Source organism: Hetaerina americana, unplaced genomic scaffold (genome assembly GCF_022747635.1).
Source record: "Hetaerina americana unplaced genomic scaffold, ioHetAmer1.1.p SCAF_5, whole genome shotgun sequence".
Classification (NCBI taxonomy): Eukaryota; Metazoa; Arthropoda; class Insecta; order Odonata; family Calopterygidae; genus Hetaerina; species Hetaerina americana.
This window is the reverse complement of record NW_027287095.1, coordinates 7,965,976-7,992,352: the sequence shown is the minus strand read 5'-3', so window position 1 is coordinate 7,992,352 and position 26,377 is coordinate 7,965,976. Positions and strand designations below refer to the sequence as shown.

Genomic DNA, 26,377 nt, shown 5'->3' with positions numbered 1-26,377 from the left:
ATTGGTGCTTTTGAAGTACGAAATCGCAAAAAACGACCGCACATGAAGAAGAAAAAATCTTTCATCAAGACAATGCACCACAGTGCCAATGAAGCCAATGATTACAATGCCCCAATTGAATGAGTTAGGCTTCGATCTGCTTCCCCACCCACCATGTATACTCTCCAGATCCAGCCCCTAGCGACCTCTGGCTGTTTGATGATCTCAAAAAGATGCTCCAGGGAGAAATATTTGGCTCGAATGAGGAAGTAATCGCTGCAACTGAAGCTTATTTTGAGAGGACAAGCAGACAAATCGTTTTACAAGCATGGTTTCGAAAAGTTAAAAAAGCGTTAGAATTATTGTGTAGCCCTTGAAGGTGTTAATGTAGATGAATAAAAATGAATTTCGCGAAACAAATGTTGTTTTCTTAGTTAGTCCTGGGACTTATTGAACGATGCCCGGAACTTATTGAATGATGGTTTAGTGATCAGAGATGCTCTTTGGTTTCATATAGAGTTTTTCCTGAGTATTTGATTCGATACTTTTGTTTTTTATGTGTGGGATTGAGTGTCATTTAGGGATCAGATTATAGGTCATTACTAGTCCAGAGAGGTGTGAATCATAAACTGTTATTTAGATTTGAATTCAGTGAACTTATTTTGTAATTGCTTCGCCATTTTTCATACATGTAGTGTAGTCATTCAAAGTATTCTGCAAAATGAAGGTAGGTTTCGGACGGTCCCTAACGACAATTTCCTTCAATATATAACTTTCTCTTGTTTGCCCTACGATATTTTTTTCGTTTCTTCGTAACTTAACGTGCTTTCACTATTTCTATGCGTTTTCCTGTTTAAAAATCCTATTACCTCCCTCTACCCCGCTTACCCAACTTTATCCCTTCTTTCGAGGCCTTCAACATACTGGCACTGCATGTCAATATTTTCTCCATCCAATTTATAATGCCTTTTCCGGAATTTCCCCAGCATCTTCCTCACTAAGTCCTACAACTTTGTTTGCCTTCCTCTCGGGAAAGCTTATTTTCTCTATTCTTCGCCACACTTTCTAAAGCCTTCAATCTGAGTTCATCTTTTTGTGCTAAAGATCAGGTTTTACTTCCATTTACATTATGTTAATTATCCAAGGATATATAGAATATTTACGTGATACACATTACATCATCAAACTAACGTTGCTAAGGCAACATTTTTAATCATAAATTGATAAATATATCTTTGTTAAAAATGTTCCGCCTGTCAGAGTATTTTTATATTTTTAAATGAATTATTTAAAACTTTTCTTTTGATTCCGAAAATTTACCCCAGAAGTACTCCACCTGCCATATTAATTGGTTGTAATCGAAACATGTCTTGCAAGATATTCTCATTATTCTTTGATCCTGAGCCACCACCTGTTGAGACGATTTTTCAGTCGCGGTTGGAGGAGTGCTTGGCACTGGAGGGACGAGTGTCGTTTGCCCTGGGCCGCTTTCCTTCTTAATCATTCGCGGGCGAGTAAATGAAGTATGTCTCCCCAAAGTGAAATGAAACGTGAAAGCTCCTCAAAGAGGAGGCTTCACGTTTAGTCACCATTTCCTGCCAATGGTTGCGCCAATTTCATGAAAATCATGCTTTTAGCGGTGAGCCTTCAAAGGTGTCGGCATATCTCTATTGAAAAGTATATAAACTGTTTCGCGCTTGCTAGCAAAACACATCTAGATCTCATTTTCACGGTTGTAAATCAAGTCATTAGCAGAAGCGTTGGTTGAACCGATTTCTGTGCCGATGTTAGCGTCTCAGAAATTTTTTTGTCGCTATTGATCCGGAGAGAATTACTTTCGGAAGACAAATGGTAAAATTGTTATTGCGTGTACTCTCCATTCGCTATTACTATAATATTCAAGGAAGGTTAATGCAGAATTTTAATTTTCATTAACAATTAGAAAAACGATCCAATAATGTGTTCCAAGTTCCTTGTGGAGGAGTGGCCGTGTGTCTCTGGGATAATTTTTTCATCCTTATGATTAAATTTCCTTATTGCTTTTTCGTTTGATTCCACTCCCTCGTTTGAAACCCTTTCGCCTCCTCCCTTGAAAACCTTTCCTGTGTGCCATTTGAAGTCATATTTCCTCCTGCAAAAAGGAATGTTCATAGAAGGTGTTATTGTTTTGCAAATGAAATGGTTATGATCATCAGAAATGCCATCTGTGTAACCGAAGACTGAAATGCACGTAAAGGTCATCAAGTTCATTGTTATTGTAAGATCCAAGTATTATCTCAGAGCAAATGTTATCCCTTAAGAGGAATGGCCGCTTAAAGATGTATAATTAGTCCACTTAACCAATTAGAATGTCGTCTATTCTAAAGTCAGACAGCGTAACCTTTGTACGAGAACACTGTCAAGTGCTTCAATCATGACCACCAGGCAATATTATTCGAAGATCGTTTTTTTATTTTATTTTCAATGTTGCTGAGAATAGGAGAGATGGGATAAGAGGGAGCTGTTTGATATGATAATGAAGATGCTTGTTTGGGGCGTTTTGAGCAGATAATGTATTCAGCTAAAGTTGATCTGAAAGTGAAATTGAAAATTTGGAAGAATTGGGATTGGTACAAGGAATGGGAGAAGTTACGATAAGAGGCGCTAGGAATGTACAGAATCGGAGAGAGATCCTGTCGAAAGATCTCGTCCAAAGAAGACATATCATTATTGAATGGGAATAGGTCTACGCAAAATCGGTTAGAGGCGTTTGCCTGCCTTCCTTTGTGCCCATATTTCTATTATGCGTTTACTGTGGGCTTACGTTTCGCTCGTCAGTACTAGTTGCTTTGTTGTTGTTCGACTTTTCCTCTTGATCGATTTGCCGCGGTGAATTTTCGATCTGAATATTTTCCTGCTTTGGTCGTCATTCTGTGTAATATTTCCAGTTTTTGGTCGCTTTAATTTTGTGGATTTATCTCATTGCGTCTGTTTTTACATTTCTCCGGTTATCGTAAAGTTCAAGCGATAAAGTGATTAGCTTCTGCGTACCGGAGGTGAGGTTGGAAACTCATGTCATGGAGCTAACAAATCCAATCCTAACAAAACGGACCAATTCAGTCCATTCTTTTCTATGTGACGTTACGTAGGGAATTTGATAAAATTTACTTGTGGAATATGTATACGATAAGTTTTCTTTCTTTCCCAAATTGTGATTCAAGTCGTTTCTTTATATTCTAGCTGCTCTCTTTGGTCCATAATCATTTAATGTTTGCTTTCGTCGCAATTGAGTAACTTCATGTAATGATTATGTGATTATTTTGAGGTGCATCGTACACTTTATGGCGACATAAGCTTTAAGTACTCAAGAAAGAAGCTAGCAAAAGGTCCAGAGGCACGTGCCAACTTCTATGGACTACGCCCAAAAAATTTGATTGATTCCGTCAGTAATTGCGTGTAGCAGAAGCCAAGAGTATGAGTGGCATTTCAGGGCAAAAGTTGAAAATAGTGTTAAAAATCTGATGGTTAAATCTAGCAAAACATACGAGCTCGTAAGACCTCAAAACGATTTTGAAATTTAATTCAAACTAGTGACAATATCCGCTCTAAAAAATTGATGACAAGTATACACTCGCCAATTTTCTCAAGAAAAACATACAAGCTCTTAATACATTACAAATTATTTAAAGTTTAGTATGCACTAGTGACAATTTACGCGATTAAAATTATGTATTTGGCCATTCGCCAATTTTCTCAAAATGCTATTTTTTGCACAATGGCAAACGGTTCCCCATATTTTTCCCTTCCTAAACTTTTAAAATTCGACGGAAATATTTTAATGCGGTTTTTTCGGTAAAAATTCTTAGGAGTTCTTACATACCTAAATTCATATATATGTGATTGAAATTCTCGGAGATTCAATAGCAATTCATAGACATTGAATAAAATACCATGGTGATTTAATAGGCCATGGAGAAATTGTGTATGATGTTGTGAGTTCCGCAGTCATCAACGTCATGTGGATCTTCGCCCAAAGTGCTCTCCTCAGGGGGGGGGGACTTGAAGGGGGCGAAGGGTGCGCCTCGTCCGAAACGAGAGGAGAGAATGGGCTCTCCTCCTTAAGTTGTCATTACGCCGAGTGCGACGGCTGCTCTTTTGAAGGATGGGGGAGGTGCACCCCCTTTCCGCCGTCGCTCTTTCACCGTCTCCCTCCCACAATCCACCCGCTCCCGTCCCTCCGCCCACCCCATCGTTTTGATGGGCGCTCGGGAGCCCACCCCCACCGCCCCCTCTCCGTCGGGCCTTGGTCGGCGTCACCCTCCCCCATCCTCCCGGCCCCCGCTTTTAAATATAGGCCACTGGTGGTGCGTCCCCGGCCACCGCGCGCCACTGCAATCGCCCTCCCCTCTTCCCCCCTTAAAGCCACGGGCGTGGGGAGGGATTGCCTCTGTGTAACGGGAGGAGAGAGAGGGGGAGGAGGGAGAGAGCGCACACGCAAGCACGGGAAGCGGTGTCGCACGCACGTTCCGCTGTGCGAGAGAGAGAGAGGAGAGAGTCCTCGGGATATCTTCGCACCGTATTCATTTGCGTAAGAGGTCAGTCAGCCGTCCGTAGTATAAGCGGAGGAAGACGCTGCTGTGAAAGTGGTGGATCCGGCATTTCTCGGAAGATAAACGCCTTTGCTCAATGTCGAAGAAAACCAAAAATACGTATGAAGTTGGCCATTTCCTTCGAGGTCGCAAAAGGTCACTCGAATATGACTTCATCGTCGTGAACGATATCGTCATTATAAACTATGTCGTAGAGTTTTTTTAAAAGCGCTCTTTATTCGTTTATTGAATGTCAACTCGTTTTGGCTACATTTATCGTGATCGTTTGAAAGTTGGTTTGTTTGGAGAGGCTAGAGCTCATCTCACAGTTCTAAGCCCCCCTGGCACTTGATGGTTTCCGGCTTAACTTCATGGGATCGATTCACATTGCAAATGAAAAAATAGTAATTTTGTGATTCCACTGAAAATTTATTACGATACGACCCGGGTTTCGACGTTGAGCGTCGAAACCCTGGTCGTGTCGTAATAAACTTTCAGTGGAATCACAAAATTACTATTTTTTCATTCCCCTGGCACTTGCTCAGGGTAGGGGGAGGTACCTTTCCCTGCAGCAGATGCGGTTTCTCACAAAGATATTCTACCCCCGAAAAATCATCAGAGCGAACCTGTGGGTGCTCAGGGGCGTCATGGCACGTCACCTTGATTGGCACCCGGGTACCCTTCTCAGTAAGAATTTTTCGCATTCAAATAAGGATTTTCCTGGCACCTCTCTCGTCTCAGAGCCTTCATAACTGCCTCATTAAATTACAGTTTACAGGTAATACACATTAGGAAGCTGCAAGAAACGTTTGTTGATTTTGTTTTCGTTTTTTTTTAATATTCCGGTAATTTTTTCTCCGGTCTCTTTTCATTGTTATCGCGATGTATTCATTGGATCGGAAAGACCTGCTTTGGAAGATTGTATCATCTTCAGTGAGTAGAAATGAAGTGTCGTCACTATTGAATTGATTCCGAGGGTGAAGGGAGGGGAGGAACATTTGATTGATTGTGGGTGGGCAAATATTAACTTGTGAAGTTGGATGGAATTTGGCTAATCTCGTAAAAATCTCGTTTATTCCTTAGCGTTAGTAGGACACGGTCCGCAGCGCATTGACAATGAAACGGGTCATTTTATTTTAGAATTTTGATTCCGACCAATGATGATATACTATAGTATTTACTCATCCAATCAACATGTTTTGTAAATGTTATGGGTAAATCCTTAGGTTTGGATGAAAAATCAACAACTTGAGCGAAATAGGTTGCCTTCCTGAGTGGAAAAATTCATAATAGCTACTTGAGGAAATGGCTATTTCAAATGTGTTGAGATCGCAATGAAAAAAAGGTATGCCCTCAGCATTTACGTCTACTTCCAATTCTCTCCAACTTGCTTCCTGATTAGAAGCATGGATACCACTCGCCACTGTGTCCTTGCGGCGAATTTCAGAGTTCAGGTGTAAATGTATAAAAAGTTTTGAAATTAATCGCCGCGTGCCTATGATATAATTGCCGTTTGAGTATTCTTGTCATGAAAAATCAATTCAAATTATTGTGCCCAACGTAATACACGTAAGCGAGCTTTGGAAACCATTTTGCATTGTAAGGAATAGTTTTGCAATTTAATCAGATAGAAATGTCTTCAGTTATACTTTTAGTGAAAAAGTCATGATATATTCGTGGTGTAAGAGGACGCCTCGGTAGCTTAACTGACCTAAACACTCGGCCGGACATCGAGGGCCTCGGGTTCGAATCCCGGTCAAGTCGAAGGATTTTTACACTTTTGAAATTATTGCATTTTAGCGGTATCTATCGTTTCACTTTCTGAATATATTGCCTACTCTAATGACAGTGAATGCATTTCATGCAATGATAAAAATTGCATGTAGTAAAGGTTTGTCGTCATTACCAGAAAAAAAGATTTGTCGACCTTCTTTGTCTGAAGAGGTGGATATCGTGATGCCGATTAGAATAAATACAACTGGGACGGAGGAACAAAAGTTATTTTTCATTTCATATGGAGTAGTGATCAGAAGTCTCCCTTTAGGATCGATGAAAATTCAGCATTACAATTCCGGGATGCGTGAACAATGATAAAATCCCCGACTTAAATGAGTGCGCTAAACCCTCGCTCTTTTCGACTCAGATTTTCACATCATGGACGGCTGAACGCGATCCCCGTTACTCTAGCTACGTATGACCACTCGACGTTTGTTGAGGCAGGTAAATAGCTTTCCAAATTGACTAATCCGACCAACTTAGCATTGAACTTCCATGGTGATTTAAGTAGGCGCCTCGGTATGCGCGATCGTTCGCTGGGTTCAAATCTGGCTGATCCCTCTAGACACCCTGCAAAGCCACACTCGGCGATGGGATGCTAATGAACTCCGGTACCACACCCCTGGTGGCCTCTATTGCTTCGAACTACCCTCTAATCGAATCTGTTTAGTGAAACAGATATGGGATGTTGGTTGTCATTCATAATTCATGCAGTGGCGTACTCAGAGATTTCTGGAAGGATAGCGTCGGAAGCTGTCGAACCGTCTTTATCACTAGGAGGCACCACCGGGTGTTCACTCCGAGTGTATCAGGGCGTAAGTGTCGGTGCACAGGGCAGATAGATGTCTTTCTTCTCCAAGGTGCATGTTGTGTAATATTCTTGTCGAACGCCAATATGTGTAATATTCTTGTCGAACGTCAATATGCAATTATGCCAATTATGCCATTATGAAGATGGTTCGATGAACTCAAACGCGTTTTACGTTACAAATAAATATGTGGAAAAGTGCAAATTTTGTTTTTCTCATAATGACGAACTTCCACTACATCTCGCCTGAATGTGTTGAATACCATCGACCCTTGCGAATTGTGTTACGGAGTAAAGTATATCACTTAAGTAACACTTCTCTTCCGTGTTCCCTTGGTTTAGGTCCCTTCCCTGAAAGTTAAGCGTAGAACAGAATCCACGCCCACATATAGGATGGAGGAAGGGAAAGTTAGGATTTTGAGTCATGGACATGGTATGTTCCTCCGGCCCTTTGGAACTCCTCTTTCAAGACGTTCTACTTTCAGCATTCTCACTCAAAATACTTAAGCTATACGTTCATTGCGGTGAATCTTAAAAAAAATGAAATAGAAAGTATATTTTTTCGCGACAATATTGAGAAATTTCCAAAATATCCTCACTAATGTGAAGTATATAATATTACTCTCACTGAAAACGTTTGCCCTGCTATGGATGTACTTCGATCACGTCCTCGGCGACATGTATTCGCCAAGTGGGTGGCTAGGGAAGATACCCCTGTAGGCCCCTTTAGGACCGTGGGGAGGGAAGGTGATTTGGGTGGTCCGGCCGGTTGGGAGGAGGGTTGCCGCCGGAGGTCAAACGGGGGAGGGGGTGAGAGAGGCTCGCACCACCAGACGGATGGCGCGATAATTTTACCCGCCCGCCGATGCCCCCTCGTCGCCGCCCAGCGAAGTGAAATCGAGTCCCCCCGATGGAAGCGAGCGAGGTCCCCGAAAGGATCGCCTCCTCGGCCCTTATACAACCTGTGACGGCAAAGCAACGCGCGTTCCGTAATCACCGGACCGACGTCCGTCTACTTTTAGCGTTTTTCCGCGTTCATTTGCTCTCGTTTTCACTTTTTTTTTGTGTGGCCAGGGTTCTGTGCCAGGGGCGCGCGTATCGGTAATGCTTCTGCGTGGGGGAGGGGAGGCTATTAAGTAAGGCCCACGGGATGCCTATCGGGAGAAGTTACTTGTCCTGGCAGGTAGACAACCCGCATGACTCCCAGGCATTTCACAGTGGTTGCATACCAACAACCGAAGCCGTCCAAAAATATTTGCACCGGTCCCAAGTCCCTTGTTGTAGTCACATTCACTCATCATCCCTCCTCCCTCTCTGTTACATGTGCATTCAATTTTTCACGTGTGCATTTCATTTTTTCTGGTTTGACGAGATATTATTCAGGTCGATATATACGAGTACGTTCATATCTGCGTTGGAAAATTTGAAGGAGCAATTGTATCAAAGGCCGATGTATGTGTTAATGTATTATGGTGTGGACTCATGTTTAAATTTAATATACTTTCCGTTCACCATATGAACAATATTGAACATTTCGGCTGGTGCGAAAGAAATCACTGATTTTCTCTCCTTCCCCCCCTTTGCTGCCCCTGTTCTGGGGATGTTGGTACTCTAATTGACGAAACGTATTATTTGAATGATGGTCGTCATTCTTGCTATCGTTTTCATAGCGCAGTGATGCCATACGTACGTCTACACTGATATATTGTAATATTCTTGATACTATTAGTCTTGGTGGGAGATATTGGGCATATGTTATTTCAACCCCTGATGCGATGTCTCAATCAATTGGATGGAATTTGGCTGGCAATAATAAATAATTTTCAAGATGAAGCATCACTTTTATGGGACTTTGAATTAATTTTTGAAATGAAAATATCTTTGAATAGTGTACTATATAATTTCTATTAAACGCTCCAGGCTTCGGGACTTTAAAAGAAAATTATGCAATTGTTGTTGCTCACTGGATGTGGTTGGCCCATTCACTCATAACTGTGTCTTCAGAATCTTAGGAGTTTAAATTTCAAAATAAATTTGTGGTCAAAAGTTGAGATTTGACAAATCTTGTGTCTATAAGTCAGACTCATTGCTTAAGGTTAAAAGGCACATTTCGAGTTTATTTGCATATGTGCTCGTTTCGTTGTGAAACGGAAACACTGATCGCTCGAACCATTAATCCGCCCCCACTCATTTGCGTCGATGAGCGAATCACGGATGATTTTGATTGATTCTCTAGGCGGATCTGGCAATAATTCACCCACGGCGATAGCATCGGACTAGTTTTGCCACGTGAATGAAGGAAAGTTATGAACGTTTCGACTTCATGTGGTTATTTTTATATTTCGTTCATCCTCGGGTCCCACTATGGGCAAGAGATATATTAATACTCTCCCTTAATAGAATACCTCCAATGAGTTCGGCATTTTAATGGTTTGATTGAACCATAAAACATTATTATTTTCGGTACAAATATTTATCTGACTACCTTTAAAGCTCCTTGAGCGTTTTTATTTGCCTGAATATTGAATTCAGTCATGCACTATGAAATCAATTGAACCGTTTCGAGGTTTTTCCTGCAAAAGATGCCTGAATGTATGCAATTTGTAGCTTAAAATCGAACCCTATCTTGAGAATAACGTGCTACCTTTAAGAAAATTGTGAAGCAATCGCCTAATGTAGCATCTTCGTTGTAGTGAGTTGTTAAAATAACTGGATTTTTTTGTTGATTTCCTTATTGTGTAATTTCATCCTATTGTCGTAGTAATGTGGTTGGTAATTACGTGACGATAAATTTAATGGAAATTCGGGCTTGATAATTTTTTCTTGAAAATCTATAAAGGATATGCATTCCTGGAATTCGCCTCTCCCCCCTTGTTCTTTTCTGATAATTCGGGCTCGAATTTTTTTCCCTTATCTCTTCTACGGTACGTGTTTTTTCTAATCGTCCGCTTAATAACTCCCTCCCGCCCAGTCTCCCCCCCCCACTCTAACCCCCGCGGTCGCACTCGACGGAAATGCCTCGTTAAACGGACGTCGTTAAAGGCGGACGCCTCTCCACCCCCGCGTCGACCCCTCCTCCCCCCCCCCCCTCATGTCGCTCGCTTTCTCGGATCTTTGCCAAATGCGGTTGGAGAATTTTTATTCCGTGTGCGTATTTTTTTTCTTCCCTTCTGACGCAATCAGTGCCATGGAGGGGTCGTAAAAATATTTACCCCTCCAGGTTATATTAGGAAAAACGTTTTCCCACATGGATTGGAAGTTGCAGTGACGTCTGTGGAACTGTGGAGGGATTTGACCAAGCGAAAGAATTAATACAATTGGATTGAATCACAAGTACAGGGATTAGTCTGCTCCTTGATACATTTTCTTTCAATCTTAGAGGCTCAAGTTTTTTTATCATGCATCATCATATTTAAATCCTATTGGTATCCGAAAGTAATAAAGTCTGGTCCACGCACTGTTTTTTATGAGATTCGGCCTACGGATGTTTGAAAATAAATGTCATATATTATCACCATGTTAATTTTCTGCTCATATTTAACTTCAACGAATTCAATAACGCTAAATTCAGTGAACCTAGCAATCTTCTGCTCCAATGGTGGTCAGCCCGGCAGCTGGTAAATAGTATACCGACTTGGCTTTCTTCGAGCGTTTGATACGAAAATTAATGATCCTGCCTCCGTGTGCACTTGAAGACGCCAGTGGTGTCCTGCACGTGCTTAGACCACGTATTCACGCCTGGGTAAGGTTGTCAAAACGATGTTCAGTCGCTGTTTCGCAAGAGTCGATTTCAGTGCCGGGAGAATACATACGTTGGTAAAACTTGTAAACGTATTGACACGCGCACGATGGTATGGTTGGAAAACGGGCGAAGAACGCCAAGCGCCTTCCCCGGGCACAGGACAGGATTTTCGCCGCACTACTAACACGCGAGTCTCTTCCTTTTCCCATCCTTGGTGTAAGTCGCCTTTTAATGAGCGCATGCTGTGTAGAGCTATGTAATGTCACTTATTGCACTCGTAATTTGCTGATTTCGAGAAATTAAATGCAAGATATTGTAAATACAATAATATGAAATAAGAGGGCGCATATTTGTAACTAGTGTTTTAAAGAATAGCGAATGATCTGCGAAAGAGATTTTTATGGAGTTAAATTTTCTAAGATCAGCTGACAAATAGTTAAAATTCGAATAAATTGTAAATCGAATAGTTCTCATAGTAAAATTCAATGAGTGTCGAAAATGAAAAATGTTTTTCGTGGACGAAAACAACGTATTTTGGAGTAAACTTCTTCAAAATTGAAAATTCCTCTTCGATCATGTAGAATTGAAGTTGTGAATCATGTAAATGAGTGTATAAATTCCATGTTCAATTATGCTAACTTTCAAGTACGTAGAGTGGAAGTCCAGAGGCATCACCTCTAGACCGAAGGGTACGGAATTTAAGTTCGGATGATGCATCGTAACTCCTCCCGCTAAATCCACAGGCTACATGTATGCGAATATCACTCGTCTTGCGACTTAGAACGAAGTGATGCACTCTGTCAACATGTCAGATCGACTTTCAGGAAGGAAACCTTGGCTCAGTTTAGTGACTTCCAACTGCAGCGTCCTTGCCACTTTTCCTCTTTTGTTGAAACTCAACTTTTTTTTTCAAAATGTGAAGGTAAAATTATTGAATGACGTTTTAGAATTGAAACATAATTGCATGATTGAAGCAATTTATGAAGTACTTTCCCTATTTTTTCCGTATGTTGGTCTTCAAATATATTAAGAGATGAAACTACCAACATTTTTAGCTCCTATTGTGCCACCAGACTTGTGATATCTTCCCTCAGGTTCATTTCTTTTCGAGCAAAATTCTCATCCTATTCCATTTATTCTTGATCGTAATTCTGTTCAACAAACAATAAAAATACTAAGATGTTGGAGTAAAACTCAATGCCCGAAACAATAACCTCTGTAAAGCGAGTGAATGAATGCAGCTTTTGAGGCGTGGAGGACGGAAAAATTGGCATAGGCAGAAATGAAGTCAAACGAAGGTATGGCCGGGGAAGAGAAAAGGTTGCTGTGAGAAATTCAGAGAATGCAGTAAGGAGGAATGCAGGGCAAATTGATCGGTATTTGAAATAATGAGGGCTGTGATAGATGGGGTATTTTGGATAAGCGATGTCCAGCGAGGATGGGCGATAGAAGAAATAAAGGAAGGTAAAAATATGTCACTTTGAAGATTGGTTTACTCTATCAAAGGATTTGGGTATATTTATTTCGTATCTTGTTGGACGGGGTTTTTTTTATGTGTATCAAAGCTTTAGATCTAGATCCATCATCATCCTACCTGGACCGGTAGACTACTCTTAATACGTGAGTCGTTCAATTGCTCATTAGGTTATCCAATAGATACTGCTCTTAGTATTGGAAAATGTTTGTTTTTATTAATCCTCATCTCTGACTGTACTGCCGTTAAAGTTTCAAGCTATATCTATGTAATAGGCTTAACAACGAAATATCTAAAAACCGGGCTGGATGAAGTTCGTGGCACCTTTGTGCCTGTGTTTGCGACTGTTTAAAAATTAGTATTAAAGTGGCCGTACGGTAACAAATGATGAATACTGTTCGGGACGTTCAACAGAAGTAACTTCCTCCAAAACGATTGACAAAATCCACGTTGTGGTTTTTGAGTGATCGACGAATGAAAGTTCGCGACGTAGTTGAGGCTACAGCCACATCACAAGGTGCAATGTTTTCAATTTTGCACAAAAATTGGGTGTGAAAGAAATCTCGGTAAGATGGGTGCCGCGTTTGCTCTTAGTTGAGAATGAACGCAATCGTGCGGTCGATTCGGGGACTGGTTTGGCGCATTTCCATAGCAATCCTGACGTATTACTGCATCGATACATTATTGTGAGTGAAACATGGATACACTACCACATTCCGGAGACAAAGGAACAGTGGGTAGCTGGACTCATCGAACGACCCACGTAATTAATAATCAATTAAAGTAACCCCACTGGGAAGGGGTGATGAGGATTGTCTCCGTGCACTAATGTTGCCCCCCAACTAAGCCACTCCCCACGCCTCCACTCCCCCCCCCCCCGCACGCCTCCTCCTTCCAAGACGTCACAGTTCCTTTTGGAGGGACATCCCACGCATTTCTTCAACCTCCCCACCAGTTCATTTCCTGAGGCCAGTCTTTCATCTCTCTGCCACTGGAATTTGCTTGGAAGTGAGAAATTTACGTGAGTGTTTGTTATCATTTTCTCAAGCCCAAACATCTGCGGGGGAATTGCCCGATTTCTGGCCTCGCAGAGTCAGTTTAATTTCTAAGGAAATAACATTTTTTTCGAAAAAGGAGAGAGCGATTTTGCACCGCCATTTATATTATTTATAGAAGATGGGTTCATGTTAAAAATAGCGTATTTAGTGATTCCAAATGACGCACTTCGATGCTGGTCGAAATATTTTATTGCTAGCAGTCTGTCGAAATATTTTGATTCGGATTATTTTTATGCCATCCGAAATGAAACTGTGTCCAGTTTATGTTACAAGAAAGCGTTCAGTAAACACAAGATCAGTGGTTAAATATTCGGTACACTCTCTCTTCGAAACGGATTTAAATTTTTAGTCTCTCTCAGTTTTAGCGGAAGCTCTTAGCTGTCGGAAATCTGAAGAAAACATTCGTTCACAAAAAATGAAACTGCACCTTGAATTTATTGGTTTCTTATTGTCATCTACATCTACATAATACGCCGCAAGCTGCCCCAAGGGCGTGTGGCGGGGGGTTTTAGGTCACCAGCCATTCTTGAATAAAGTTATTCACTACGAAAGAGTTACTTGCATGCAATAGTATTCAATAACAGAATGTATGTATTCTAGTCATCATAAAGGAACAATATTATAAAAATACTTCTATTTAAAATGCATTCCGGATATCAAAATATATACACTGTCAATGCTAATTATCTCCTTCGGTCATATCTATATTTATCTCTAATCGTGCAAAGAAAAAATAGTATTTTCAATCTATTCGTTGAACTATCTATCCCCCTGATTTTACGTGCGTGATCTAATCTGCCATAGTAATTCGGAGACTGTAATATGTCTTTAAAATCCTCGGATAAGGGGCCTTCTTCAAATTTACGCTGTAAATTCAACCTGTATTTAATCCTACGGTCAACTGGTGGCTCCCATCCTATTTCTTCCAATAGCGTCGTGATACTTGCCACGTTGTTCATAACAACATTGTACAAACCTAGCTGCTCTATGTTGCGCTCGATCTAATTCAAAAACTGAGTCCCTACCTCTTGAGGATACACTCCCGGCGCACTCAAGGTGGGGGCCCAAACTAACGAAAAATATCAGAGCTACCACTTTATTACCCTACCACTTTATTTCCCAAATATCATTTTTCATGAATCCGAACTTTTTCATTTGCCATTCCGCAAATTTTGTGAATATGTTTTCCCCACGAATTGTTTCTCTCATTAGTAATCGGTGCGTTGCTCTGATTTGAAGGCGAGTTCTAAGTAAAAGTCGGTATGAATGAGGACTGCATTTCCGCAAGTGACCAAAGGCGCTACGAGAGGATTGATATCTGTCTGCATTGATATGCCACCGCATCGTCCAGCGTGTGTTGGACTGCTGCGGTGGAAGCCGCCGAGTGGAGAGCATTCGTGGCCCTTAACTGAGGTTGGATGGGGGGGAGGGGGGAGGGAAAGCTCCTGATTCAGCTCGTGCGCTGTCCCATTACGGCGAATCCCCTTGGCTTCGAGTGCCGTTTTTATCTCGGCCTGCTCTCCCGCGTGCCCTGCATCCGAGGGTCCAGCACATGCCATTAGGTAATCTACAGAAGTTGAAAATGCGCGCTCGCGCCGAGTTTTTGTTTGTGGCTTCCTCGAGGTTGCCCAGAATTCGAACGCATTTCCTCCTCTTGGGTTTTATTTTCGAATGCGTCCCGGCATGTTTATTTCTGAGTCGCCATGCATTTTAAGCCGCAGTTGAGTTTCAGCGTGCGACGTCCCCTTATTTCACATGGCGGCCTATCGCTTTCTTTCTAAATTCATTAGGGGAGATATAATATCGACCTGTGTATCAGGGTATTTTTCCTTTGGTTCCCCGTGAGTAGGACGACATAGTAAAATAGACTGTAAAATGATGTACGTATATGTATGTACACGTACATGTATGTATTAATGCATGTATATATATATATATATATATATATATATATATATATATATATATATATATGTACATACATCATAACGATAACACCGTATCAGTACAGAATACTACAGTATGATGTGTGTGTGTGTGTTTATATATATATATATATATATATATATATATATATATATATATATATATATATATACATACATTCAATAATAATAATATATATGTATAAAAGGCATACACAAAATTGACATCGATGCGGCAAAACCATATGGGAAATCCTATCCCTCTGATAAATTATCATACCATTTATAGAAGATCAATAATTTTGATATTCGATGTTAATTTTTTCAATGTGTCCAAAATGTTCTCTGTTTTTCAGCATAACCGACAAATTATCGTCACATTGACGTATATTCTGCATCAACGGCTGATGTTGCAAAATGAATGGCACGCCTACACACAGCCTTCACTATTCCTCTACTTAATTAATTTCCGCCTTCCTAATATTAAAAAGCCTTGCCATATTTTTATATTGCTTCTTGGTGTTGCACAACGTGCACGGACAGATTGTTTGTAATTTTATCTTTTTAATTTAATTCATGCCTTTGTATATTTTTGGAATTGGTCCTATATTTTTTGAAATCGAAAATATTTGTTTGCAAATCGTCTGAAGCATTAATTTTGAAGATTTGTCTAATACATCTACAATTTTTATCATCCTTATATAATATTCAATTATCCGTTTTTCTAACTTGTCTTAACTTCTGGAAATATATTTTGATTTCCAATCCTCATGAAACCTGCCGTGGGTTCGCGAAGAATCGAATGAAATTATTTTATTTTGAAATATAGTGTTTGTTCATTGTTTCATCATGTTTCACATGCTGATTTTTCTGGGGTAAAATATTTTACCGTGTAAAGGAAAAACTAAGTAATACTTCCTAATTCTATTGGGATAAGAACAATTAACTTTGGTGTACACATGTGAAGGAAAAGATTCAGGCCTGTTTGATGTTATGAAGAGAAATAGAAAGTATGAGGATTTGAAAAATTATATGTTGAACTTAAGGGCGTTACGACGCCTGGTCTCACGTTATGCCAGATTTTTGGATGAAGCGTAGCAGTGTTTAACATACCCTGGCTAAAACGTATCTTAACTGGTAGAGTAATATTGATACATTCCTTGAGACAATTATGTATCTATATAGCCATCAATTCTCAACTCTGTCTTATGTGTAAATTCAAGTTCATTTTTTTATCGCACTTTTCTTATTATATTGGCTTAGTCGCCGTTTCGGATATACCGGGGCGAATCGCAATGGCTGCTCCACGTGGACTTCCTAAAATATATAAATATCAGGTGTAAAAATATCGCTGGCGGTGCAGGTAAAACTCCTCATGGGGTCAACTCCCCAATTTCACATTGGCTCGCGTGTTCCTTTCGGCGTGCACCTTCCATTTTAGTCAGACTCTTGTTTATCATATCCCCACGGCACGTTTTGACGGCGAGGCATTGTGACGACGGTGGACCGGCGGATGTTATGGTCATCGGGGCAGAGAGAGAGAGATTTCCGTCTGCGGGGCGAGGAGCGAGAGGGGAAAGGTGGTGCGGGGGGTGAGAAGGGGGGGCGACGAGGAGTGAATCGAGGAGAGCAAAGTGGTTGCAGAGGCGAAGGGTTGAAAGGCTCCTTCGCTGGATACGGGCCAACCCCCTAGCATCTAGGCGGAAGGGGTAGGGGAGGGAAGGGGGCGCTTAAAGGCCCTAGCCGGGGTCTATATCCAGCCCCGCGTGGCGGCGAAGAAAGAGAAGAACAAAGGGCGTCGCGTCGGAGTGGGATGGAGATGGGATAAGATTCGATGGGGGATTGATGGAGTCGGGAGGGGAAGACGGGTGTGAAGAGGCATGCCTGCCTCTCTCCATTGGGGCGATCTCAAGTCAAACGCTCTGACACGACTCATTAGAGCGGGGGAAAAAATTATAACGGTCAGCGGAAACAGTTTTATCGGAATAGGAATGGTGTTGTTCCGGCTATCAAATACTAATCTAATGAATGTATTTCCTTCTGCATGATTCCTCCGGAGAAGATAGTGGCTACATATTTCCCTTTTCCAGAATTAATAATCGTTTCTCCGTTGTGACATGGAGTAGTTTGGAGAGCATTAGGAAATGTTAATACTTCATAGATATTTTTTAGAAGATTTTAAAAATAATACTATAAATATATATATTGTGGGGCGTGGTAGTACAATGGGTTGAGCGCTTGGCTACTGATCGGAAGACTCGGGTACGATTCCCGGGCACGCATCTGAGCACCCTCAGCTTCACCCAAGCTGTGTGATTTTCCGGGTACCGGATCTTCCTGAGAAACCACAGAAGACACAGGAAGAAGAACTCTACCCCCTCCCTCTTCTCTCGTAAGTGAATTTCGCACGCCGTTGGGTTGATATCCTACTACGTGAGCTCTATCCTCACCTATCAAGCCAACCTTCAATTCGTGCACACACATACGATATGACCGCTTTGCTATTGTTCTGCGCAAAATTATCACGATTCCCGGGGATTTTTTGCTGATGTCTGTATGCACAATATATTAATTAATAATAATAACATTTAAATACATGTGTATGTATTTATATATTTACGAGTATCCGACTCAAAAAATTCCAGAAAAAATGTCTTGTATCTTTGTTAGGTCGGAAACTTTTCAGACCACTCATGTACATATATATATATATATATATATATATATATATATATATATAAATGTATGTATATGCATATATTTCTTGTGTAAATTGGTTTATTTAAAGGGAACCACCAGAAGAATTAGAATTGGAGAACTGCGTGAAACTTTGCGGTGAAGTTTTGGCGTTTTCATCTTTTTATGTGTGTGCTTGTATGTATATATATATATATGTATAATATATATATATTATATATATATAATAGAGAGAGAGAGAAATATATTATTAGCTAGTCTACCGGTTAAGGTAGGTTTTGGGTTGACACAACCACCGAATAAATATTTTTTCTCTCCTAACGAAACACAACCCAGCATCGTATTCTACAAGTCCCTCCGTATACTGTGTACATCCTTCATCTCTTCGAGCCGTCCAGCATCCCTATCCTATTCCTGCTCCTACCTCGTTTGCCTAACTCACACACTAACACTAGTAAATATATATACCAAAATACCATATATATATATATATATATATAATATATATATGGTATATTGATATATATATATATATATATATATATATATATAATATATGGTATATTGATATATATATATATATATATAATATATGGTATATTGATATATATATATATATTTATTTATGCATAATTTTTCTAATCATTGAGAATTTGTATCAAATAAAAATATTCAATCGAATATTTTTTCATTAATTGGACAAGGGTCTCTTGCAATTAGGAAAATGCTCTTATCTCCCTCAACCGTATAATTTTATAATACGACAATGTTTACGGGCAACAAGAGATGGCGGGAACAACAAAGGATGAGAAATAGTGGATAAGTAGGCGATGGTATTGAAGCCTGAGATGTGCAGTGAAACTAATTGGATAAGCGCGAGACTCCCAGGGAGGCCTCGGCCAAGACTCCCACAACGGCGTCTCCTCGGTCGCCGAGCACTCATCGGCAGAATGAATTGAGCGAGGGCTCCTCTCTTCACCAGCGACTCCTAAAATTGCTCGCGACTCATTATTTGGATGTACCTCGGCGGAAAAGCCCAGTGGACTTGATACGCCCGGAAATCCCTTGTGACTCTGTTCCTTATTCTCGGTGCGTATCCACTGTGGCTGGCTCAGTGTTCTAAGCGAGGAGAGGCTAATTAGGGTAATGCTAGAACATTTTTCAAGTTTTATAATCACTGTACTTTGTAATTTACTTTTTCATTATTTACTCTGAGGACTCAATGGTCATTAACTTCCTACGTGTAAACCTGTCGCTTTCTGGTTAATGCAACGTGGGGTCAGTCAATTCGAGTATTAACGTATGTGTGTGTGTATATATATATATATATATATATATATACATACGATAATAAACAGTTTGGGAACCACTGGAGTATGTTATCCCGGGGTTTTTTTTGCCTTGGAATCAATGGACACGTAACTAGACATATTTTTTCCATGCTACGAGTGCGTTAGCGAAAATGGGACGAGTATGCTGTTTGCAATCCAAGCGTGCCATTCTCCGTCACTGAATGTTAATTGTTTTAATTTTTTACTTTTTTTCATCATACTTCACATCTACCATAACTTCTCGTGAAATAATGAAATGGACTTGCCTTCATTTACAGTAAAATTCGTAAATTCATTTTCAGCATAAAATTTTGAAATGATTTCGTGAAACAAAATGTCATCAATTTCCGTTTTCTTCTTAAATCCACTTTAAATTGGTGTAATTTATGAATAATTTAACGCTCATTACGGTTTCGTGTGAAGAGGAACTTTGACGGGAGTCTTTCAAGGAATGTGTTTTCTACCAGTTAGTTAAAAAAACCTTGTTCGTTCGTTCGATATAGTTTTTTTCACTTCCGGAAACATGAGGGCATAACTCTTTTGATCGAAGAAACGGTTCTTAATCTGACTTTTTACTTTTCTGAAATCTGGGTGAAGTGTGAGTGGATTGGTGGATTACTTGCGTTTACTTAGTTTGAGTCTATTAAAATATTGGCCTGAGGGGAACACATTGTAGGTAATTGGCAAAGAGATATGAAAATAAATTAGTTAAGATTAAGTGCAGGCAGGTTTGGTCTCAGGAAAAATAAGCCAGCCGATTGATCTCTCCAAGTAAATAAATCTCCGAGGCTCTCTGAAGTACATTTCAGTATTGGCGCCAAGATACGTTCCAGGCAGATACATCCCCTCTCCCTCCCCTTCCGCTCCACTCTCCTACCTATGTTTTCTTCCTGAAATATCTCTAGATAGCTTTATTTTTCATTTATTTTCATGCTTTTTAATATAGACCATTTTAAATTTGCTTTTAATGCAACAATGGAAGAAATCATTTGCGACACTTGGTGAAGTACCAGCAAGTGTCGTCAAGCAGAATGAAAATGTGATGTGTTGGGTTTTCGACCCTGATCTTTTTGGAGCTAAACTTCTTCACCAGATTCGTATGCTTTTGATCATAGCTTAATTTGCATAATATTGTATTGGCAAATGGTAAACAAAAGGGTAGTTCAGAATTATTGCATCTCTTTTTTAGCATTTAAATTGATTTTTAGCGATGGTTATTTTAGCCCTCCCGATCCAATCTGGTTCATCCGCGATGATTTTTCGGTCGCTACTTCAGGGATGAAGCTTTAAGAAGTTTGGAGTTCATTAGACGTGCCCAGGATTACGTTTACTCTGAGTTACATTAAAAGAATAATGGCGCGGATAAAGATGCCTTCACAAATATGAGGGAGTTGATGGCAGGAATGTTAAGTGAAAAAGAAAAGATTAGTGAAAACTTTGAAATGGGGATCAATTCGAAGAGACACTGGGATCATTCAGGTAGGAAGATAAGCGAAGAATGGAGGATTATGGCATGTGGATGAAAATACCAACCAGTGAAATGGATTGAAAGGAGAAAAAACGAAGCAGTTTAAAGGTATGTTAAAGGTGAGGCTATTTTGATTAATTGGAAGAGGGTGGGAAATTTTGCTGCGGGAGATTTTGATTTGAGATGGACTATTTGAAGACCTTGATGGAGGGGATAATGTTAGCCAAGCAAGATAGAGGAGGAAAAGAGGAGGCACATTGGACGAAATGAAGAAGTTAGCGAGGATACGTAATTGAATAATCGTAATGCATGTGCCCATGCTAGGTGTGGCTTAGAAATTTAGCCTTTATTACTCACCTGACGATGCGGAAAGTCGGTCAAACGCGTTGTAATGTGAAGTAAAAGTCTGCGGAAAATTCCAACCCCATTTCATGTGAACATTAAACAATTCCGCGAAGTGAAACCTTGAAGTGTCAAGGTTACTGGTTTGTTTACCATCCAAAACCTTCCTTGGAAAGAAACTATGAAGTGCTAGACATGGTAGGTGAAGAGGGGTTGTTGAGATAAATTCACAGGAGGCAGGATGCTGTCTATTTTGAGGGAGGCAGTGGAATATCGAAACACTTTGATAAAGGGGAGGATGTTGAGTAATCTAGGCAGTGGGCGAAAATGTTTGTGCATATTGGATAGAGGGAAGGAGTTCGAAAGTATCTGGGATGGTTTATTGTAATGTTGAGTCGTAGTCGCGATAGGCGGGACTTAGGGATGAAGCAGTCTTTAGTCCACGTATGTGTATATTAAATCCAACCTTGGCCGGTAGGCTACCTACTCTTAATAATAGACCTTTTGAGTGTTCAAGTTCGTCTTTTGAGCTCCTGACGAGGCAGTAGACAGTGAGAAATGAGCGCGGGGAATTCGACGAGGTTGGAGTTCAATTATTTAAAAAGTAGAGTTGAGAGGCAGCGCGCGGGGCGATGGACGTCAGGCGTCGAAATTCATGACGAAGTGTGGACTGAGAAGAAGGAGCGTCGAAACGCGAAAGGAGCGTCGAAAACCAGAGGGTCCATCTATTAATCACACGATGAGAGGGGAGGATTTGCGAGTGAGAAGGCGGGGAGAGCTGAGGGGGAGGGGGTGTCTTATTAAAGCGTATCCGGAGTGGAGAAGGTCCTTGAGGGAGGAAACGGGGGACCGACCGTGGGGGAGGAGGGGCACGGGAGGGGAAGGAATAGGATTCGCGGAGAGAAATTGTGTGCATAATATTTAGCTGCCGAGGGTAACAGGGAATGACAATATTTGATTGGCGTACGTAATTCGATTTTTTTTTACGGGATTGAATGCCCTCGTAAGTGAATTAGAACGGTTTAATTGTGGTGAAAATGGCGATAGGTAGTGTTCTGTTTTAGTTTTATCCTCGATTTTTGCTTAGGGTTATTTTTCGCCGTGTGTACAAATCAGAAATAGACACAATAGCAGCATACGACCTCGAGGCGAGAGACGTCCTTCGCGAGGACGCGCTCCCCCTTCGGATTGAGAGGGATGCCGGAGAATGTGGAATTACGTCGATGAAAACAACACAGGAAAATAGAAAATTACGTTAACTTAAGATCATCGGTGAATAACTCGTCTTATAATTGTTTTTCCGCAGGCGCAAAAGGATTGTTGATACGAAAGGAAAGACGACCTTTTATCCTTTATATTGAACCTCTTTGCCTTACCTTTGTTTTTCATGCGACCCTCGATCGCTGATTTTTACGTAGACGATATTTGAGACTGCTTATCATAATATTTCCTTATTTTACCATAATTTTAAGGGTTTTTTTGATGCAATTTATTTGAAACTTTACCTAGTGTTTTGAAATTCATTCGCCCAAAATATATATTCAACGCACAATGGTATTGACAATCGTCGCGTTGACTGTCTTGAGGGCGCGTCCTAATTTCCTAATTTACCTTCATCCCTTACCTATTCCCTATTCAATTTCTCTCTTTCTCTTTCAACAATGCCAAATGTTTATCTTGTTTCATTCGAAGGGATTATTTGATGTGTATTGAGGCGGGGAAACTCATGGAGAGACTCGGGTGAACCACACCTTTAGCTAATACATCTTCCCCTCATTTAAATCGAGTTATAAATTTTCTTCGAACAAATTAAATCTACCTAATCTTGCTTTCCTATCGGGCAGTTTTGTGGAACAATAGCTATTCTAGTGATCGGTAGACAATGCCACTTGATACTAGGTCTCGCAAAGCTGATGTGTGCATCTGAGCAATGTAGCAAAGGTGACTGCTGACCTTATCCCACCTGGTATGCGAGAATAAACTGTCGTATTCACCTTTATACCAACAATATTTTTGCTTTTGCTCTTCTGTAAAAAAAATATTCGTAAAAATTCTTACACATATTCGCATGCAGCGTCGAGTAGCACTGGTTTGAAATGCGTGGGAGGTAACTCCGATCTTGCAGTATTAATACAGTACTTAATGAAGGTTTATTGCTTCGGTATTAATTCGCCTTCGCCTTGATTGTGATGCATAACAATTTGTTGGTAATTGTTCAGCTTTGTCGGACGCTCCATATTTGCATAATCGTAACCTAGCGTAATGGAATTGCGAACTGGGATTGTGGAAGCAAGGAGTTGTAAGTGGGGTGAACTTCTGAGGGACGATTTGAACAGGGATGAGTGGCGAAGAGAGTTAGCTAGGGGGAGGGGGAATGGATGGATGGGGAGGAGGAGAGAGAACTCCATCCTCCCATCTTCGCGCCCTCTCTCCGTTCCCCTGGCAGCAGTGGCACAGTAGAGCCCGTTGTTTGGAAATGTGTCAGCGGAGGCGTGTTTAGGGGCGGCGCGATGCTTCTCACAAGGCGGCCGGCCTGCTGAATGGCAAGGTGTGGGGGAGAGGAGCCAGTCTCCCCATTCCGGCTCACAGCCTCACCGCAGGCCGGCGGGGAGAGGCGCCCCACGCCGCCGCGAATCCTATTCCCTTCGTCGGTGCTTCCCGCGGGTCCCTCCGTGGGTTCTCGCTCACGAGGGCTGTCGGGCCCCCAAGGATACACGTGGTTCGATTCGGGTGATATTCAGTGAATCTTACGTGTTCTCCGTCGGATTGGAAATGGGGTTCCCATGTTTACTTGTCTACGACCAATTTATTCAAATTCGGAGCTTATTATTGTGGGTGGAAGACTGATTTTTTTCCGTTCTACAAATCGTCTTTGGCGATATTTGTTATTTTTTTAGTTTTTTCGTGATGTTTTCGGTTGGTTTCTTTCCTGTGTTTGTGAAAAATCCTCCTCCTCATATATTTAGTGAGAATTATTTCGTCAGTTTTCGATAATCCTGATAATCTTAATGAAGAAATCGTGACTCTGTTGGAAGACTTTTCTGTTAAGGATGGAAGTAATAGATCTCCGATCTTGATCTTCGGTGTCGAGTTCCGTGGACCTGAGGATATATTCTTTATAAACGACTCATCAGAATACGACTGCTACCGATCGACACGAAGGAGGTCACCGACCACCAGCTCATTGTTTTTACTCCTGTGGATCGACTGACCCTTGCGAGCAACATGCTCCCGCAGGCGGATCCGATGCCGGGCCTCGCTCGAAGGCCTCCGCGGCCTTACGCCAAGAGATCAGCCACCATCGCCAACTTGCCGCAGATGAGTTCGCCGAGGAGGACCTTGGTGCCCAAATTCACACCCTCCTCCCAGTCCAACGCAATCCAGAACGGCCCCAGCCTCCCGCCGAGGTCCCGGACGCCGCAGAGGTACCCTCCGCCCAGGTCTTCGCCGGGCGGCGGTCGGTGGGCCTCCCCGGGGCCGGACCGACACCTCTCGACCCCACCACCGTACACGGAGCGGGCCCGCTCGGCCACCCCCTCTGCGATGTCCGGGTACTCAGGGGACGGCGTCCGAGGGTACTCCCCCGTCCTCGGGAGACCCTTCCCCCTCTCCCGCAACTCCTCCACAGAGTCATTCTCCCGGAGGGTGTTCCCGCAGGCGGGGGCCATGGCCGGGGAAGTGGCAGGGGTCGCCCGGGACGAGCCGGTGGTCTTCGACGCCGCCATGTCCTTCCTGCTGGGTCGGACGAGCCCCACCCCGGGCCGGGGTTCGATCCCCGTGCGGCAGGCGGTGCGGCCGACGCCGTCGCACCGGATGGCGGACACCGTGTCCTCGGCCCTCTCCGATAAGATCTCAGACTTCCTCAAGAGGACGGACCACGTGATGGACGAGTGGAAACGGCTGGGGAGGGTTGACCCGGACGAGGCGGGCATGGAGGGGTCGCTGGGGCGGTCCCGGAGCGCCGCCAACATCGCCATCAAGAGCCACTTGCGCTACGGGTCGGAGTGCAGGAGCGTGAGGAGCACGCGGTCCATGTCGCGGACGTCCATGGTGTCCTCGGACGACTGCCTCTCGATGTCGGAGCTGGAGGAAGTGGAGGAGGAGGCGGAGGACGTGGAGGCGCCCGACCTTCCGCTCGAGTGCACGGCCGAGGCAGTGAGGATGATAGTGCCCTTGGACTCCTCTATCCCCGTCACCGTGGAAAGAACACCCAGTAGCATCCTCAACAACATTATAACCGAGGTTCCGAAGAGTAAATGTTGTGGGATTTGAGATTTTTTTGCGCGAGAGTGTGGGGCGGATGGGGGGGGGGGTTGCGAAAGAGAAAGGGATGTGCATATTTCGATCTAATCCACTTAATGACGTTTTTCTTTTCTCTCTTTTTCTCTCTGCTTCTGTTTTGCCCGTGCATCGAAGGCTGCTGCTTCTAACCCCGCATTCTCCAGGAGTACTGCGATGTGGAAGCACGTGTTTGCGAAAGTATTGATTGCTCTGCAGGCGGTTGGGGACTACTATTCGAGATTTTGAGTGCAATGAAATCCGTTTTGTTTTTTCACCTGGATTATGTCATCGGCGCGAGTTTGGCTTGATTGAGCTGCTCGGCTCATTTCTTTGATTCGTCTTTTCCTAACGGAGTGCAGAATTTTAAACAGCGGACAACACTGACACACAGACCGATTAATCCTCCCTGTGTTATTTTCCTAACATCCTTAACCGAAACTCTCTCCTCACAGAAAACGTGTTACATTCAATTATTTTGTGTCTTGGGCTTGTACGATTGAATTTCGACGTGATGTTTGGTACGGTTTTCTACATTAATATGTCTCTGGAAATAATGCTTCGAGTGACAGTGGGATTGAGTTGCATTTGAAGTGGAATTTACAGTTTATCGACTCGGAATCTAATCATTTTAAATTTTTATGAATTTGAGAACCTTATGCTCATGAAACACCTAACTGTTTAGGTCTGTCTAATATGTAGATGTAATTAGTAGCACTAGTGTTGTAATTCTATAACAGTCCCACCTTGTAAATAACACCATACCGGAATATTTTCATAATTTTTTTGATAATTTGGTTTTATTTTTCATGTTTGCTTTCTTAAAGCTCACAACACATTAATCTATTTTTTTTAAATAAACACAATGATATCTAGACTTTGAAGACGTCCATTATATATAAATGTGAGTAATATTGATTTAAGATAGAAA

The 26,377-nt window shown here is 41.9% G+C and overlaps 1 protein-coding gene across 4 annotated transcripts in view; it reads left to right on the top strand.

Annotated features, from left to right (window-relative positions):
• Nucleotides 1-26,377, top strand: part of Mhcl (Myosin heavy chain-like) — a 740,568-nt gene that overhangs the window by 600,861 nt on the left and 113,330 nt on the right. Inside the window, exon 1 of one of the 4 annotated variants that reach the window (XM_071592473.1) lies at nucleotides 23,703-25,323. The exons of the other annotated variants lie outside the window; for them this stretch is intronic. Coding sequence (XP_071448574.1) covers nucleotides 24,394-25,323 — 930 coding nt within the window. The 5' untranslated portion in view covers nucleotides 23,703-24,393. Of the gene's footprint in view, nucleotides 1-23,702; nucleotides 25,324-26,377 lie in introns of those variants that run through there. 4 annotated transcript variants of the gene reach the window in all.